Below are 19465 nucleotides of genomic sequence, written 5' to 3'. Positions count from 1 at the left end.
AGTCTGTACTTGCCTTCAACAACAACCTGATTGAAGGATAAAGCGTAGATGGAGCCAAACTGCTCCCAGAGGTGCACGGTGACATGACAGGAGGCAAAGGACTCAAGTTGTGAACTGGGAAATTCTCCTTGGATGTTAGCATTTGCAACATGAGGGTCATTAAATGGTAGAAGATGTTTCCCAGAAACAATTTGTCATTAGAAGTCTTCAAGTGTCCAGTGTCAACTGGACACCGCCCTGAGCTAATGGATCTAATCAGGCCTTTTTTGAGCTGGGGGACCTCTGAGAGATTCCTTCTGACATAAAGTACAATTCTACAGCTAAAAAAGATAAAAGGAAATAGGAATTCAAGAAAATGCCAGAACTTTCCTGGGCTACATAGATCTTGCTTTCTCTTTCTTCCTTCCTCTCCCCCAGTCTGGCTTCTCGGTAATGTACTCATTTGCAATAGATTCAATACCTTTTTACCTCATTTATAGGAAGCACTGATATATAAAATCCCAGCCATAAAAGACACAGCCATTTCTAAATATGACTCCTTTAAATTCTTCTTTGCAATGACTTGGGAAGCCTTGTACCATCTCCGTAACAAGCCACACAGTGCCTGGTACAAAATGTATTACTACTCGTGAAAATTGCACATACAAGTATGTAAGTACAAAATATAAAAGAAAGGAATGTGACAATCCCATAGCCCAGCAAACCCCAAAGACCAGCAGTAGGCTCTTAAGATGAACTGGATAAAAGAAGACTTTCGAGCAATATTATCCAGTAAGAGGTATTTATGACACCAATCAAAACAAACTTTGATCAAAACTGTTCTCTGATTTTTATATTTTGAAGCTGCTTTGCAAATTAAAATATTTATGCAAGAAGCAACTCTGGATCCAGGCTTCAATAAAAAATGAAATAAACACAGTTATTAGCAAACAGCATGGAGAATATTGCATTGTTTCTTAATTATACATTTTAACTATCAAAATTACCATGTGGAATTGTGGTCTGGAACGGTCTGTTAGGACTTTTCAGATTCCATAGGGTCAAGCTGCCATCAGAGTGACTGCACATGAACTGTTTTCCTTCATGATGCCAAGCAACAGAATGAATAGCCTACAGAAATGAAAGAAGAACTTGACACTGAAATGAAATACAGTGTTACACTAATGGTATTTTAACGTATGTCTTTGGATTATACTAATCTAATGGTATATAAACACTTGGGCAGTTCTTGTTTGTCTGAAGTCCAGTACCAGCATGTTTTAGTAACCAGTGGCTGTAACCTACTGCTAGTCAAGCAAAACAATTCATTATAAATGTTAACATAACACAAGAATGGAAGAAAGCCTGTACTGAATCAGAGCAAACTTGAGCGAATAGGCTATTAAGGTAAAACTATAAGAACAAGGGACATACACTGCAATCGTAGTATGTCTGATCCCATTTCAGTTGACAAACGTACAGGAAACTCTGTGCAACAAGTTTTACAGGTAACATGCAACACATGCAGTCTTCCCCAGATGACTGTAGAAACAGTAGTCTGGTCTTGAGTATTTCCCCCTTCTTCCCCCTACATTTCAGAGCAGATACACAGAAATCTAGGATGTTGAACATAAACCCAAACCCACTAGAGAGACCAGGATTGTTTAATTCATATAGGAAATTACCAAAGCAATGATGGAAGATGCTTCTGGAACAGATAGTGCTTCAGAGAAGAGGGATATCACACTCCAATGTACTCAGTGCAAGTACCACACACTGAATGTTATCTATGCCAAAAAGCAACACTTCAAAAATTCATTTTGTGCATAATTAGTGGAACCGACTGGAAATATCCATAATTACATCAGACCAGCTGAAAGGATAATGGAGTAAGTCCTTCCTTTTCACTGGTATGTGCTGGAAACTAACAAAACAAGGGCATGTGGTGACAGAAATGTAAAGCCCTCTTCTGTCAAAACAAAGGATTGGTTCATTGTATACCACAGTTTCACACACACTCCCCTCAGAAGCACAAACTGACAGGATTTTCCCTTGAATCCATTTCCCTTCCCGAGATGTGAGCTGCCAAATAGCAAACCCCATAATATATTTGTATGTAAATGTAAATAAGAGACCTATTTTTGAATGCAGTTTAATAAATTTCCATTTTTTTTGCAAGCCAGTAAATGCTAAGGCCTTGCACGCACTTACAATTGCATATAGGCATTTACCTGATTTATTCTAATCACTTTAAAATCATGCCTGGGTATTCATAAGTCAGCACTGGAGCTGTTCATATCGATTTTGCTTAAGCTGACAAGAAATAAACCTGAGTGCTCCTGCTCGCTATTCAGAACTCCCTGTTGATCTTCTCTTTTAATCAGTATATTGATTGTTATGGTTGGTAACAACTCACGGTCTGGAGGGAATAACAGAATACATCAATGAAGAAGCTGAGACCCTTTACCAATACTTTGCTCAGCTGCTGAGGCTGGACAGCACAAATGAACCTTTGAATTAAGATGACCCAGATGTTTTAATGGACATCTGACATCCCTTGTATATGAATGCTTTGCTAATGCACTAGGAAGCTAGTCATACCAGTAAAAACTCAACAAACAGAGCTGAGCAAAGTATACTCTATTTATCTTTGAGCGACATAATGGGTGTCACTCAAACTTCTACCTTCCAAAGGGGGCTTGACACACAATCCCTCTTACGGACCCAGAAGATATGAAACTATAGCTGAAGCAACAAAAGACAATGCAGAAAGATGCTTCATACAGGGTTCACTGCCCCCAGGTAGTACAAACCTTAGGTCTGTGGGGAGCGCTGCTTCACTTACACTGTATCTCCTCATACAAATTAATCCTGACATGAGCTTATTCATGCTTGCTCCCATGCCAAATTTGAATCTGCTTTTGATGTGTTATCACACATAGAAACATTTCACATGGTTACAGTCACTAACTTGTGTCTGAGCAGGAGCTAGTAACTAGTAGCTGAAAATTGTACCAAGCTGCTTGTTAAGCTGCGTCTCAGCTACTTGGTGCCACCTGCCAGCATAAACCTCCTGCTGAGTGGAGCTGAGGTGGGATGCTCCTGTCACAGACAGTTGGCATAGCAGCAGCTCAACTCACCTGTTAGACTTTGCCCTGAAACAGGCAAGAAATACTTAGAATGGCTTTTGGAGGTCCCAGCTGGGAGTCACGACTAATACTGAAAGGTGGTTTTCTCTCTGCTAGAATGTGTCTAGCATTCTAATCCGCTTCTTTAGCATACACACAGAAAAGGAGCAGTTATTTTCTTAGAACAGGAGTTCATCATGGTGGGTGACTCATGTGAATGTTCACACAGTGTATGCACATAAAGCATATCACTCCAGATTGGGTACATTTCTCCTTCTGCAATATCCACAGTGGTTGAACACATATTCCATCTTCTCTCATACTCAGCATGTACTAAAATTAATCATGCCCAACACCATTTCAGTTCCTTCCCAACCACAAACCTCCTCCACTGAAAAGAACTCATGGGAACTCTAAGACCATTTTTAACTATCTCTTGAAAAAGCACCATACTCATCTCATTCTATTGCTTAAATCTTAAGAATCCTTCACATTAGTAGTACTCGTTACAGACCGTTACAGCAAGGGCTACATCCGATTTCATAATGGCATAATGGCATAGTTCCTGATAAAAGTAGGAGGATGTCATGTGGCAAATATTAGAGTTTACAAACTCTGCAGCTTCATTTTGGAGATGTGTTCTAATGAACGATGATGACTATGCTTCAGGAAGCTCTAAATGTGCATTGACACAAGCTGTCAAACTTTTAAACAGTCTGTGTATGAAGATGGCAGTTTTTCTGGATCTGCCAACTATCAATAATAACGTAAGAATCTTTTAAGGATCTGCCTTGTTTATGTATTCTATTTTATACCAATTGATGGAAACAAACTTCTGAAGGAATTCATAAAAGGGCTTGCAAGGAAAGCCTTTTACAGAGGGCAGCACAGACAGCATTGACTGAATGGTTCTCAGTATCTCATACATATCACCACTGAGAAAATGAGCATCATCATACAAAGAAACAAATTTGCAGCTGACATCTTGAAGAACAGACACAAGATCCCTTAACAGCGGGTTCAAGCTCTGTGACCAGGTGTCTCACAAGTGAGAACAGTTTAGTCTCTAGAGAAGTTTTGACACGGTAGGGAAGAAAACACAAACTCCTTGTGTCAGGAACTGATGAACAGAGGCAGGCTCTAACTGGTCTCAGTGGGGCTAAAAGAGAAACATGGCTACTTTTAGCTCCAGTGAGTAAACCACAAGTATCAGGGATAAGCTTTAAAGGGAAGATACAGGCTTACAAGAACACCAAGCAAAAAAGTTGCAGATGCTGCAACTTATACAGCCTTTTTTATCCTTGGTGAGAAGCAATCTCATTTCAAATGAGCAGACATATTTTACCTACAAAAGGCTCCCAGCCTTCAAGGCATGAAGTAGAGAGTGCAGCTGTAAAAGCTATAATTGCAGGTCTGTGAACAGGGGCAGAGTCTTCAGCTCCAACACTTATGAGCTATTAGGTCGTCTCAGTGAGCTGTTTATTCTAGAAGCAATCTGTCCATGACATTAATCTGGATGACAAGGATAATGAAAGGGTATACTTCTGCAAATATTGGAAAGATCCTAATATTGTAGAAAACAACTCACCTCTCTGTCGTAAGATTACCCATAATCTGAGGAGATGCCTGCAATGTGTCTTGCATTCACGTATGCAAATCTTAAGTGATGTGGAGCATCACACTAGTATGACAAAGCCATGCAGCCCAGAAAGGATAAGCAAGATTTCACAGTGGTGATATCCTAGTGGACTGAGAACCACTGATGCTCTTTTTGTTAGCCAGCTGTTCAAGTGTGCAAATAAAGGGGACCTATTCCATCTGAGCCGACTGTTCACTACTTCTAAGACCTCAATTAAAAAGCCAGCACTCAATATTGTGAAAAAATTCAATGGAAAATACCTTTTAACGATGCTTCTCAGTGACAATGCAACAAAAGCATTTTCTTTGTAGCTGTGTGAAAGTAAGTATCTTTAAATTCATGAGATACAAAACTATTCCTTCTCTATAAGAACTGAATGTCAGCAGATACAGACCCCATCTTGAACTTAAAAAGGAAGAATATTTAGATTTGTAGATAGGCAGTAACCAGCCTCCTTTCCTCTTCTGTATCAAAAAATATCTGCTGTTAAGCTCTTGCTTCTGTGCTGCACAGTGACAGGTTCAACAGACCTAAATAACAACAGCAGACCTAAATAACAACAGAAGGCCTCCTTCTCAACAGCTGGTCTGGGGAGACTGAAGTCCAGTGCTGTCAAGGGTAACAGAGGAGAAATCCAATTAAGGCTTGATCCTGTGAAAGGATGAGTATTTGGATGGAGTCTTAAGGGTGCTCACATTTAGTTTGAGCAACATTACCAAGCTGGTCAGTTATCTGAAGATTACAGGGAAGAAAGAACTTGCCTCAGTGATGAGCATTGACAGTCCATCAAAGACAAGAAAATGAGCTGTTTCTCAAAGTAGACACCAAGTCCTAACTGAGAAGCCTGGTGCCAGGGGAATTTCTGATACTAAAGCAGAAGTATCTGCTCCAGTGATAAGCCAGAAAAAGATTGTGCCATCGGACTATCCTTAAAGATGCCAGAAGATAAAGTGAAGCGGTAAGAGGAGATTTCCAGTTCTTTCACCATGAAATAGGGCGACTACGTTAGTATTAAAACTGGTGCTAAAGAAAGCATAATGACATTCAGATAAATGCAGCTGGACTAATTTTGCTCAGATCCCATTCACAGAGGCACTTTGGTGTTCAATGAAGGTACAAAACATTTACAGTAACTTATCTGAGACTTTACAGATACCCAGCAATTGCAACTTGTTAGCTCAGTGCCACAACAATGATACTGGAAGATCAGTCAGCTGTCATGAGATGCAGAGACCTTGCATCAGTTCAGACAGAATAGGGAAGGGGAGCAGGAACAATGTTTTCTGGACTGTGATCTTCAGTAACCAATCTGTAAGAAGAGGCTTAGGTTTGAAAACTTGGGTTTGTGCCACTTACCAAGTGGCACATGCCAAACTGGTAATTTGTGACTCTCAAAAGCCATGTAACCCAGGATTTAAAAAGGAACCCTTTTAGGGGCTCCCTAGGGGAACCTTAGGAGATCTGGAACATTATCAATCTGGAGCCTAAAAGTCTGGGATAAAGCACAATGGCTAGTCACACAACCCTTTTAAAGACAAAATAAGAATCTTGCAACCGTTTCAGTAGAGCACAGCAAGCCATCACAAGTTGCACAAAGCGGAATAATGACACAGCAAGTAATCACTGAGGAGGAAAGCACGTGGCGGATAAAAACACCAAAAAATGTTCCTGAGGACAGTACCAAAAACTGTGAAACAACTGAATTGTACAGAGAAATTTTCAACACCCTCCGCCCCAAAAAAAAACCCCAATATTATGAAGATCCTGTTTTATGTAAGTCTCATTCTGCTCACGAGAGAGGAAAATGAGTGAACAGATTCCCCTCTGCAGGAGACCTATGAAATGAAAAAGTTGTCCTGCCTTAAATAATAGCACAGGTGCAATTTCACAAGTGGATGCAGAGGTGGACTGTCACTTAGAGGCAATTTAGGGGGGATATCTTGAGGCTTAAGTGCTGGCCTGTTTAAACTCTGAATAACCCTATCCTTCAGAACATTTGCTAGGTGGATACTCAGAATCGTGACCTTGAAGCTCAGTGTAGTGTTAATGGGTCTGTGAAAATGGGCCTGAAAGAGTGCAGGACTCAAATATGTTCCAATTACTTCTTAGAGTGAAAATAAATGTGTATACTTTGTACATGCAATAAGGCAGCAAGATGAAGAAGGGAACTACAGGAAGCCAATTACTGCCTGGCTCACTTTAAAGAAAATGTCCTTTTCTAGTTTCAGCTGGAAACATTCATTCATCTATGCGTGAACTTCACAGAAGGGCTGGAAGAACAAAGCATGTTTTTCCCCAGGGCTAGTACTGAAATGATAATAACTAAGTAGATATCTATTTCTGAAGCAGCCTGTTTATTGACACAAGAACAGTGTCCATGATGGATATAACCTGCTTACAAACAGCAAGAGACCACTGTCTGATAAAACTATCAGAATGCAATTTTGAAAACCTTTTATTCAGATCTTGAGTACTAGGCAATACCAACAGCCCTGCAAAGTAATTTGCCTTTCACTGTAATTAATGTTCTAGTAAATTACTGATAATTATATAATTCCTAATGTCGCTTTATCTCAGGTCAGCTCATTACTACACTCTGTCCAACAGATCTCCATACAGAAACTGATGAACTTGCCAGAACCAAGGGGAAGAGATTATGTCATAGAACACACTCACAAGACCTAACGCATTAGAAGCAGAGATTTCAGGTTTTGATTTCTACTGGCAAAAGCACAGCACAAACAGCATTTCCAAAACAAGCAATGCCTTCAGATAAATATTCAACTGCTTGACACAACACACAAAAACCTGCCGAGTAACAGCTTTTCTGAATTAATGGAAATTGCTTACCTCATCATAATAAGCTCTTAAATCAGCTCTTTTAGATCGTAAGTCCCAGAATACGATAGTTCCATTTTCATAGCCTATCAATAGCTGGAGGAGGGAAACAAACACAGCTATAGTTTCTGATTCAAAAGGTATTAACAAATACTGAAGAACCTCATCTTTTAAGAGATTTTAAAGAAAACAAATAAGCACTATAAAAAGAAATGCCAAACTGATGTGCAGGATTGTAACTTGCTCTATTTGTAACACCCTGCTTTCAAATTACCTTTCAATAGAAATTCTCATTAGTGACAAGTTAACTTCCCTGCAAGATTACGTGTCTGGGTAGTCTCCACAAGTGTACATTTACTGTGAAAATAAGACTGTAGGCATGTTCCTGTCCGCTCTTACCTTCTTTGCCCCTGGTTAGAGGGAAAACTGACACCGAAGGGATCATTTGAACAACTTCAAACCAGAGAGTCACCAGATTAAACTCTTATCCAGCTACTTACATTCCTTTGATTTTTGCTTTCTATTGCTTAAAAACATTCTTAAGATCTCCCCTTGCACAGAATAAACCGCTTGCTTTCTTAGAAACTGGAAAGAAATTAACTGGCATGCCAGTTTTTACTTCTTCTGGAACTGGGGTGTCGCATCACCCTGCACACCTAAAAAAATACTGGGGAAGAAGGTTTGTGAAAAGAGAAAGAGAAGAAAAACAATGCCCGGATAAAAAAAGGATGAGCACAATCCCTTTGCTTTGTCTCTGTTGAAAAGAACTGAATTCTTGATCTGGCATGGTATTCATCTCTCTTCATCTGAAGACAATTAATTTCAGATCTTATGGAAGACATGAAGTCTAGCCTACTTAGGTGTCCTGGAAATTGCTTCCCATAGAGCCTGTCTTCCTAAGAACCTATCCCGAACATGAAGACTGGGAATGGCCAAACTGGCAGACTCACACATTTCTGCTATAGAATATTTCATACGACTGGCAGTGATAACTGCAGTTGTTCTTTATCCACAAACACATGAATCGCAGAACGCAGGCAAGAATTTACAGTTTCTATATTAAGAATCTGAGCAGAATAAAGACAAGATTATCTCTTAGTCTGTGAAACCTTACCAGCATCTTTGCATTCACCCATTTTAGCTTGCATAAACTCATAAAAATGAAACTTGGCTGGACTGCTAAACAAAACATCACTGTTCCCAAGTTAAGGATAACTGATACATCAATACTGCTATAAAAGAGTCTGTGAATACTCTCAGTCCTACTAAATATGATTCTTTATATTGCCAAGAGAATATTCATTATGTGAAGATGTATTACCTAATTTGGGAATGATTTATAGTTACTATATTTAATACCTGAATATGAAAAATACTTGATTACTTAAGAATTCTGCTCCTGAGAAAAAATTAAACTGGCCTGGAGAAATTCCACAGTATTTATCATTTTTGCTCTGGATGGGTCCATATGGGATCCTGGAGCAGAGTAAATATGAAAAGACATCCTGTTCAGAAAGCGTGCAGCTAACTGGATAGCACTTGTGTCAGGATGCCATATGGTAATCTGGGATAATAGATCGCCACTGACAGTGAACAGAGAAGTGTCTGACTGTGAGTGCTTTCACTGTTAGTGTAGTGATCCTAAATGGAAGACTTATTATATCCAGGAGCTAGTGATCCACATAGCAGTTAACCTGAGTAGGTGAGGCCTGTGCTGTGCTATGTTGTGCTGTACGTATGCCTTGGCCACAAGATAAACTTCTAATTCTAAAGAAGCTAATTCTAAAGAAGCCTGTAGGCAGCCCCCGCATGATAAGGGCAATTACAGTACTCTTGTGTCTTTGCCTTTATCTTCATAAAAGGCAGTATGTCTCACGTGAACACCCTTGTTCTTCATAGTAGAAATGAATATTAAAAAAACCCCTTTTATCTTTTGAGCTCTCCAAAGATCAAAATGCTGGCAAACTCCTCACGCAGGGGACCAGCACAGTGTGTTGTGTCCTTACAGAAGGTTCATCCAATGCTATACAACTTGGGGTTCCCATCATCCTTTTTCTGTAACCTCAAAAAGCAGTATTTTAATCAATATGTTACGGAATCTGAGTGCCTTCCTTACTGTCACCATAACAGAGCTTGCACTAGTACAATACAGCTGGGTACCAAACCAGTTGAGCTCAGTTCCTATCTACCAGCATTCTTTTCACCTCAGCTTTTGTACAAATATATTCAGGAAACTGAAAGAACAGAAAAGCATTTAGTACCTGTACCTTAATAAGCCTTTCTCCCTGGTGAAGCAGGGTTTTTTATCACTCTCTTTTGCAAAGATATCACACTACAGGTGATTCCTAAAAGGTCAAATACCTCCTGTCAGAGACTGCATTTCATGTGATCTGTTGCTGAAATGCTTAATGCACAACAGCATTACAGAACTGCAAGACACAAAGTGCTGTGATTCCAGGGAAGAAGGGGGCCTACAAGGATGCCAGAGAGGGACTCTTCATTAGGGACCGTAGCAACACGACAACTTAGAAAGAGTTTAAACTGAAACAGGGGAAGTTTAGGCTAGATATAAGGAAGAAGTTCTTTACTGTGCGGGTGGTGAGGCACTGGCACAGGTTGCCCAAGGAAGCTATGAATGCTCCACCCCCGGCAGTGTTCAAGGCCAGGTTGGACAGAGCCTTGGGCAACATGGTCTAGTGTGATGTGTCTTTGCCCAGGGCAGGGGGTTGGAACTGGATGATCTTCAAGTCCTTTCCAACCTAAACCATTCTATGATTTGCTGCATAGCTGGGAATCTCTTTCTCTTTGCTCTGATGGTAGCCATGCTGCCTAACTACAAGTACTGGGCGACTGTGATTAGTCTCATTGCCAGTATATTTCTGATGGTCCAAATCCTGACCTGTCTGAACCATAAGAAACTCAGACATTCACAATCTTCTTGGCTATGGTGAGCACCTGAGAGATCTGTAAGACAAGCTTTATGTTTGCAACAGAGGTAAAAAAATAAAACATTCATAAATGCATTTGGAGAGGAAAACACAAAGAAGAAAAATATAGAATCATAGAATCATAGGATAGTTAGGGTTGGAAAGGACCTTAAGATCATCCAGTTCCAAACCCCCCTGCCATGGGCAGGGACACCTCACACTAAACCATGCCACTCAAGGCCTCATCCAACCTGGCCTTGAACACCACCAAGGATGGAGCACTCACAACCTCCCTGGGCAACCCATTCCAGTGCCTCATCACCCTCACAGTAAAGAATTTCTTCCTTATATCCAATCTAAACTTCCCCTCTTTAAGTTTGAACCCGTTACCCCTTGTCCTGTCACTACAGTCCCTGATGAATAGTCCCTTCCCAGCATCCTTGTAGGCCCCCTTCAGATACTGGAAAGCTGCTAATATGTATATGTAAATATGTGTAAAAAGAGTCAAAGAAAGAAACAACCCAAAGATTTCTCTTTAGCTGGTGGTTCCTGGCACCTTGCTTAATTACTTATGCTTAATTAGGCTAAGAAATATGCAGAAAGCTGAACAGAATTTGAAGGAAGGAGGAGCTGTCGCAAGATCCTCCTTGTCTCTTGGAGTTGTTCCGCATTTTGTCTTAAATCCTGCTTCATGAAATGCTTTTGATGATGGTGTTTTAGGGAGACTTCTCTTTTACAGTGAACTAATTGCATGTTGGTACATGCCAGCCAGCCTCTTCCTTGTCCTGGTAGCACAAAACAGCTGAGAGAAAGAAATCCAAGCCTTCCAAATACATTGTATTAGGTGTTATTAGATCTCAGAAAACAGACTCAGAGATAGGAAGTTTAGCCCACCAGCTAATAGTTAATAACATTAAACCATTTCCTACTAAGCTTTCTCCACTTCCTGGGAAACTGCAGACCACTGGAGTTAATGTCTTCTCCTGTGTCAGCAAGAGAAATCATGTTTGCTACAGATCTGCCGCTTAAAACTGGCTGTGCACTTCAGTCTGTTCCTAATGTGCCCTTACTCATTGCTTTGGCAGGCAGAGTTATATTTCATGAACTTAAACACTAGGACCCTAAATTGTTCTTCAGCGCTCCATTAAATGCCCAAAATCTCTTTGTTGTCTGTCTTCCAGCCACAGCTTGCTAGATTCATAAAAGAAACTGTCGCCAAAGTCTGCCTTGACAGTTTGCCTGGAGGGTGCTCTGGAAAAAGTGTGAATGGCAAAAGTCTTCTGGAATGACATCCAGTGCTTTGCTGCAGACAAAGTGGTCATGGATCACTGACAGAAAGTGGAAATGTTAGCAACTTTAAGAAGATGAATATACACTCAGCACACAAATTCCCCAGGCTTTCCAAAAGAGATCTTACAATTGTCCTACATTTGGAAAGGTTTGTCTGGTTTAGGACTCAACAACTCATGGCCCACAGGAAAATGCTACCTACTTACTTCAGCAAAACATACCCAGATCTGTAAACAACTTTGTGAGACTCCAGGAAAGATATACCACTGGACCCTTGCAAAGTATAATATCCTCGTACTTGTAGGGTACAACAATATCTGTATGATGATGACTTATTTGTATCCATTCTTTAAGTCCTGAAGCATATGTAAAAAACATTTTTATCTACTGCTGCTCATGAAGTGATACAGGGAGTCTAATTTCTCCCACTAACACCTCTTAGTGCTCTTTGGTTAACTAGAACCTGAAGAACTAAGCAAAATATGTAGTATTCTATTGAAACAGCTCTACCACCTAAGAACAACTCCAATATATTAAACAAAAGGTTTACCTATTGCAGTATCTTGTACTGAAATGGCCAAGAGCAAATAATGAAGGACAATATAGGAAGAGGGAAACTGCTTTTCATGTTTTCACATATTCTTGCAGCCCAAGTAATTTTCTTAATACAAGAAAATGGAATTTACTTCTGTTGGGGTAAAAATATTTTAGGTTTCTCTTTGGCCATCGTGCACAACATTCCTGTAAGAGATGTTCACTCACAAGACTATTTTTCTTTTAGTATCACATCCTTTCTACCTACATCATGTGCTTTAGGTAGGTAAGCAGCAATTTCTGTTGTAGTCAGTGAACAAGAGTTACGCCTCATCAGTAAACCTTTCTTTTTATCAGGTATTTTGCCATAGATAGTTAAATAGCATTTCTTGATGGTTTCTGGTTTGAGGCTAAACCACTATACTTTATAGTGCTCAATTACTTTATCTGCTGTATTATAAATTGCATGATCTATTGTGATACTTCAAGAAAAGCTTAGACATCCAATCTGACTTGTTAAAGGGCTAGCTGGCAAGTGCATTTTTTGCACATAGGTCTGCTAACAATATGAATAAATCTAAGGATGGATAATGCAAATGAAATTCAGAGGTAGGCATCAGTGTTCTTTTAGGTACCCATATTAGTTTCAGTATAATGTGCTTCATATTAGTATCAGAAATTCAAACTGCTGCTAGTTTCCAATAACAGCTGTACATGAGGCACACTGTCAGACAGATACACCATTTATAAGACGCAGTCCTGTATAAATACATACTAAAATGCAATTGGTGAACGCAATCAAAACCAATGAGATAGTTAAATGCCCCTTCCACACAAGCAAAATGCTTCAAAATCCAGTACCAACACATAAATCAAAAAGCTTTCATAAAAAACTGCTATTCTAGCAACCAAGTTTCATTTTGAAAAAGCTACCATACAAACAAAGCCAACTTCGATTTTGCTCCTGGTGTTACCAGTCACAACTCCGTATGTTTTGCTTCCACTTGTTGACAGCTCTTCGCTATTCTCCACTTTGTTCACAAACTGTAGCAAGTTCCAAATGTGGGTTACATTCATTATTCTTGTATAAGAAAATACTATCTTCTGAAAACTCACAATAATGCCTTCATAATAGCATGTTTATCCAAGTACTTAAGTCATGACACAGCTTTTAGTCAATTCTTACTTAAGCAAAGTCAAGTTTACTTAATCAGGAAAGATGTCAGTTGGCTATAGGTTTCGAAGAACAGTATGCTGTCTGTACCACACAATTTGACTCATTAAAATTGCACAAACAGAATTTGTTTCTTAAAACCCGTAAAATAGTAAAAGGGACCTTGCAAATACAGAAAGCAAGCAGATGGCAAAATTACTGAGTAAACAAGAAGAGTGAGCTATCAGGGCAAATAAAGCCTATGAAATGTTTTATACCATTGGTTGTACTCACTTTTCCTTCATCTCTTGGGCTGTCACTTAAATGTACAACTGGCCCAGGGTGAGTCTTTGTGGATCTGCAAGACAAAAATCAATTCAAATCTGTGAATGTTTTTTGTATGAAGAGCTAGATGCTCACCTTAATTCCTAGATGTGTTACCAACATGTAACTCCAACAGTTTAAAAGTCATTCTAAAATTCCCAGCAGTGGATGATAACTCCCTGAAAGTTACTGATATTTTTTCATGTGCTCCTCTATTTCCCATTTTGCCATTATAGGCAAAGATTCTTCTTTTCTAATTAATCCTTTCTTCTGTTTTTTGGGGGTTTTGTTTGTTTGCTTGTTTGAAATCTTACTATTCCTCCTATTACAGTATTTCCCCCCCTCTCATTTCTAAGGCTTTTTTGCCTTTCCTAGTCTCCACTCCCTCTCTTTCTGCTCTCTCTCCTCATTTGCTCAATGTCAAGGCTAATCTAGCAAGGATTTGCAAAGTCTTCACTGCATTCATTTCAAATACTGCTAACAAGACTCGCCAATTGTATAATGACTGGGCCATGAGTCTTTGTAAGCCTCTATAAAGACTACTTCTTGTTCTTGCTGTTCCACCTTTTTTTGCAACCTGTACCAACAATGAAGCATGCAACTTAGTACAGGGACTGTTGTCATTGATGTCCAGCACCTGAGAGCAAATGCAAATCATAGGAAGCTGAACAGACAGATGAAGATTTTTCAACTGTCATCTTTTCTGACCAAACCTTTAGGCCCTGGCAGTCATACAGAGCAAGAAGACAAGCACAGTCCATAGACCTTCAGGCTATGTGAATGATCGAACAGAACAGGACCTTTCTTTCATCTAGGCTCTGGGGTCAGAGCAGAGTTGTTGGCGTTCAGCTCAGGATCTACACTTGCATGGTCTTGGTTCACCAAAGGTCACCAGGAAAAAAATATGGCAGAGATTGACAGTACCCATAAAGCTAAGAATTTATCTGGAAGCCAAACCTAAAATCACCTGGGCTCTGAGCTTTAAAACACTTCGCAAGAGAATTAAAGAAGCAAACCAAAACAAGGTTCTCCAGCCAAGTTGCTCAAAGGTTTTTCTTAGATTAACAATGTCGCTCTTTCCTTTGGCTCAAATACTGCACTTAGCAAAACTGGTCTCTCTTCTACCAGGTCAGACTTCAAATCAAGATTGAGAGTGCTATGCAAAAATTTGCAGGCAACTCAAACATTAAAATACTGTGGAGTAATCCATATCCTTGTACATTCATCCTTCCCTAACCAGTATGTTCTAACACTCTTGAAAGCATGCACATTTTCCTCTCCCCTCTATTTTTTTGCCCATTTTTTGCCAACTATAGGGTTATGCACTAAAACTAGGCCAAAGCAGAGTAATAAAGACCTTGTCTGATACTTATCCCTGAGCTAAAGACAGTGAAAAATTACTCCAGACATCCTTAGACCTTCCAAACTACATTTATTCCAGGCCAAAGGTATAGAAAACTTTAGGTCACCTGAAGACCAGACAATCCCACCCTTTCACTTATATTTTACCCTTACTGCTAGCTGAATACGCAAAGATAGCCACAGTGTGGCAACCCCTTTTCCTTGGTGAACCTCCTCCACAAGATGGTCCCATGCCACTATCTTCAGCTTTGGCAGATCCTGTTTCCACAGATACCTGCAGTATGTTACTTTTCCACATGAGATTTCCACGAGCAAGGTTTCTGCAAGAGCATTTTGCAACATATCACAGCACAGAAGTGAGATGAGCAGGAAAGCAGCAGACAGCCAATTTATACAGTAATATTCTATACACACAGTCATTAATGGTGCCAGCAGCAGCTGCCCATTTGGCTTGAGACTTGGCACTCAACCATTTTTGCAGAGATGCAGTTAGCAGGAGATCTGTCTGTCATTCCTATCCAAGACAACTGACCAGTTGGGGCTGAGCTTCTGTTTGTGAGTAACCTGCACTGGAATAAAAAAGTCATTTCCACACCACCCGGCTTTGGAGCAGGCCAGGTAGCTAGACAGTGAGGGGTAAACGAGGGGTAAGATGAGGACATCTGCAAACAAGACTTGCACATCTGTCCTCAAGAGAGTGAATATGACATCTTGGGACATTCTAGGCTGCTTTGAATTTTGTTTCTGACATAGGTTCACCTAGCTGAACTTGTATGTTGATGTCCATCAAGTATGTTGATGGAAAGAACTAGGTCTGTTTGAGGTACACGCTGCTTATGGCATGATAGGCAAAGCAGGAAGGATAAGAATAAGAGGGGAAAACAAAACCAGGAAGAGAAGAGGCAGCATAATAAATGTTACTGTTTAGCCAGATGAGAACCACTGACAGATGACAGAAAAGGGAGCAGAGCCAAGTAAACAGCAGGCACGACTAAGCTGGCAACAGCCACAGTGGTGGAAGGAGCACACACAGGCTGACAAGGCATACTGGTTTGGGCGGTTATCCCAGCCAATTAAGCTATCCAGTATGGAGGCTGGGTTGCTTGGCCTTACCAGTATTAGCACTTCACCAGGAATATTGGGAAAATTGGGGCAAATGAAGGGAGAAAGGGAAAGCACATACTGTCTAAGGTAAAGGATGATCCCACCTAGCCAGCCCTTCGTACCTACCAATTTTAAAAGTCAAGAACAACTCAGATAAATCTGTGCAACCAGTTTTCTTCTTAAGATTCATACATCATTGCTTGCCAAAGAATGTGTCCATTTATCTTTGGGTAACATCCAACTCTTACATCTCACTCTACATTACATTCAACTTTAGGCTAAACATATTTTCATTATCACAAAACTAGTTGTTCCTAGTAAGCAGCTGGGTGAGGGTCTTGCAACCAGCCAGGGTCTAGCCACCACAAACACCTTGATTGCTTAACAGCTGACAGCTTTTATTATATACAGGTGAAAGGAAACAGAGTCTATTAAGTTTGGCAGACATAACGCTAATTCTGTCGGGAAATGAGAAAGGATCTTCAAACAGCTGTATATCCTGGAAGTCATTTCAGATGTGTCATTGCAGATAAGATCTCCTACAGAGTTTCTGGGGAGTGATGACAACAGATGTTCCTGAAGCTTTTTGGACTTGTAGAGCCTGCTTCCTGGCAGTCGTCCTGCACTGCCTTTCCAGGGCTCCAAGAAATATTGGGTTTTAGACATACAAAATAAAGTACCTGCATCAAAACTAATTCCTTTTTGGACTAAACAACACGGAATATTCATGAGTGGCAGCACAAAGCTTTTGGTTTGGTTTAGGACAGAACATCCCCCATCTTGGGAGAGATGTCTGGGAGAGGATATACTGATACAAAACAATACCAGTTAGGAGGGAGCAGGGGAGAAAACTCTGTGTGAAAGGGTTGTAACTTTCTCCATCCTCCATGGTCTTTTGCTTGTTGCTCTCAACCTGCCCTATGGCTGGATCCAGGAGAGACATGATAAATCTCTGACAATACATGTATCTTGCTTCTCCTGAAAAGATGTGATCTCTTTCCTAGTGCAGGACTGTCTAGGAACCAAAAGCTAATTCTTTGCACCACAGTAACACCAGGAATAGTCTGTCAAAGGCAGATCAGTGCCTTACTTCTTGCATCTCCTTATTTCCTCAAGGAAAGTATGTATAAAACAGAAGGAATACCAGTATTTTTTTTGATCCCTAGAGAAATGTTACTTGTAAAAAGTGTGCCAGGCATTAGGCTTTACAGTCAATTTCTCCTAAGGGTAGACACCATGACTGCACTAGAAGTAGGATTAAATGAAGCAATTTAGTTAACTATATTGTATTGATAATATTAGTTTACTCTAATGAAACTCTATCAGAGCTACTGATACAGTAATTACTACTTTCATATAGAAGATTATACTGCATGTGGAAATGTCTACAAGCAAAAACATTTTGCCTCATGTAGTTTTAGCATATATAAACTGTTTTGTTTCTCCTTATTACTATTACAGTAGAGTAGTCCAAGAGAATAGAAAGTTATATGCTGTCATTTTGGAACAGCTTACAAAGAAAGAAGAACACGGCTGAATTACATTAAAAGCAAAAGCAGAGATCCAACAGCTCCTGGAAAGGACAAAGAGGTGCTGGGAAACCAACCACACTTGAAGCTATCATGAATAAAACACGCTACTGTTGATGACAGGCACTTGTGTACAGGCATCCCTTCAAGCTGTGTAAAAACTAGCTAGACCCTACCCCTCAAGAAAGGGAAAAATAAGGAAGAATTAGTAGGCAAAAATAAGGTGTAAGTGAAACAGTTGAGCAGAGAATTCTTCATTCCCAAATCCTAGCTGAGGTACAGCTCAGAATGAGTAAAATAGGAGCCCTGAAGAGACATGAAAAGGATAAGACACAAAGCCAAGTCTAAACACAGCAGAAATGATACGAAAATGAAGGTCAAGTCAAAAGAATACCAGCAATGATTCAGAGTAAAAAATTCCTGGAGCAGAAGCTACCCTGAACTGAGCAAGAAGAAAGTATGAGCTAATGATACAAAAGATTGCAAGATTTCATAGCTTTCATTGACCTTTAAGCCCACAAAACCAGACTGAAACACTGAAAAATGGAACAAAAGGTTCCCATGGCAGCTATACAGAACTAGAAGTTTGTTGTGAAATTAGGGATACTTGAAGCTGTTTTGCACTTCATCAGAAGTTATTCCTGACAGCAGCAGGTATTCATTCATTTGGTGCGTGTGCATTTCTGGGAGATGAGAGAGCTGGTTTGCTGTAATCCTTGACTTCTACTCAGAAGAACAGGATTGAGAAGAAGAAGCCATTCACAGTAACACGGCAGCCTTCAAAACACTTGCAAGGATAGCAAATTTTATGTAATTATTTTATTCTAAACCCAGAAAACTCAAAAAGAAGTCTTCAGCAATGTTGGAATTTGGACCCCAGAAAATGTGGAAAATACATAGATGGTGGACTCCCCCCCCATTCTGGGCATGTTTTATGCACTCTAAGAAACAGAGTGACTTACACACTGTTGTAAGACCTTCAAATACCAAGACAATCTTAAAGCAGGTAAAAGTAATGCATGACAAAATGGAATCAAATCAAGAGAAAACATCTTCCTTTTGAAAAAAGTACCCTGCCCAGTTCCAGAAGCACTGTAATGATTTCTGAGCAGAATGAAAACCTGGTGGTAGAAAGTGGCAGAAGGAGTTAGGAGAGAGGGGGAAAAAAGACAAACCCCAAACCCATCTATCTTAGTCACTGTTACAGAATTGAAGTTGACTGAATGTGACAGTGCTGAGAAAAGCATGTGCGTAAGCTGATACTTTCGTAGTGCTAGTAGTCAGACATCTTCCACAGTTCTGCTTTCCATAAACGTGCAGTGCACCAGAGATTTTAAGACTTTCTTTTCATTGGTACAATCACAGAGAAATTAAAATGAGTAAGTTAGATACATCATGCATACGCTGTGGATCAAAGCTAGGAACTGGAGTAAGTAAGAATAAGTACAACCTCAAGATGCAACTTCTAGAATGCCTAGAAGGATGCCTTGCAACTTGCACTTGCTTTATACCTGCAATTATTTCCAGTTAGGTCCACACATAGAGAGGGTAGCAGTTCTACCTGCTTCTCCTATGTACTGCTGCTTCTCCTATGTACTGCTTTTCCTCACTGCTGTGGAACTGTTGGCTCTGATACACATCCAGGAAATGGGGATGGG

General features: G+C 40.0%; 1 protein-coding gene across 2 annotated transcripts in view; it reads right to left on the bottom strand.

Moving 5' to 3' along the window:
• STXBP5L (syntaxin binding protein 5L) overlaps positions 1–19465 on the bottom strand; it is a 189129-nt gene that overhangs the window by 72765 nt on the left and 96899 nt on the right. For both annotated transcript variants that reach the window (XM_080613872.1, XM_080613873.1), the window contains exons 6-8: positions 13783–13846; positions 7597–7680; positions 987–1110 (exon numbers count right to left, since the gene is read on the bottom strand). In XM_080613872.1, the coding sequence (XP_080469998.1) occupies positions 987–1110; positions 7597–7680; positions 13783–13846 (272 nt within the window). The remainder of the gene's footprint in view (positions 1–986; positions 1111–7596; positions 7681–13782; positions 13847–19465) is intronic.

This window comes from Psittacula echo, assembly GCF_963264785.1.
Source record: "Psittacula echo genome assembly, chromosome: 3".
In the NCBI taxonomy this organism is placed as follows: Eukaryota; Metazoa; Chordata; class Aves; order Psittaciformes; family Psittacidae; genus Psittacula; species Psittacula echo.
This window is presented reverse-complemented; position numbering and strand designations above follow the sequence as displayed.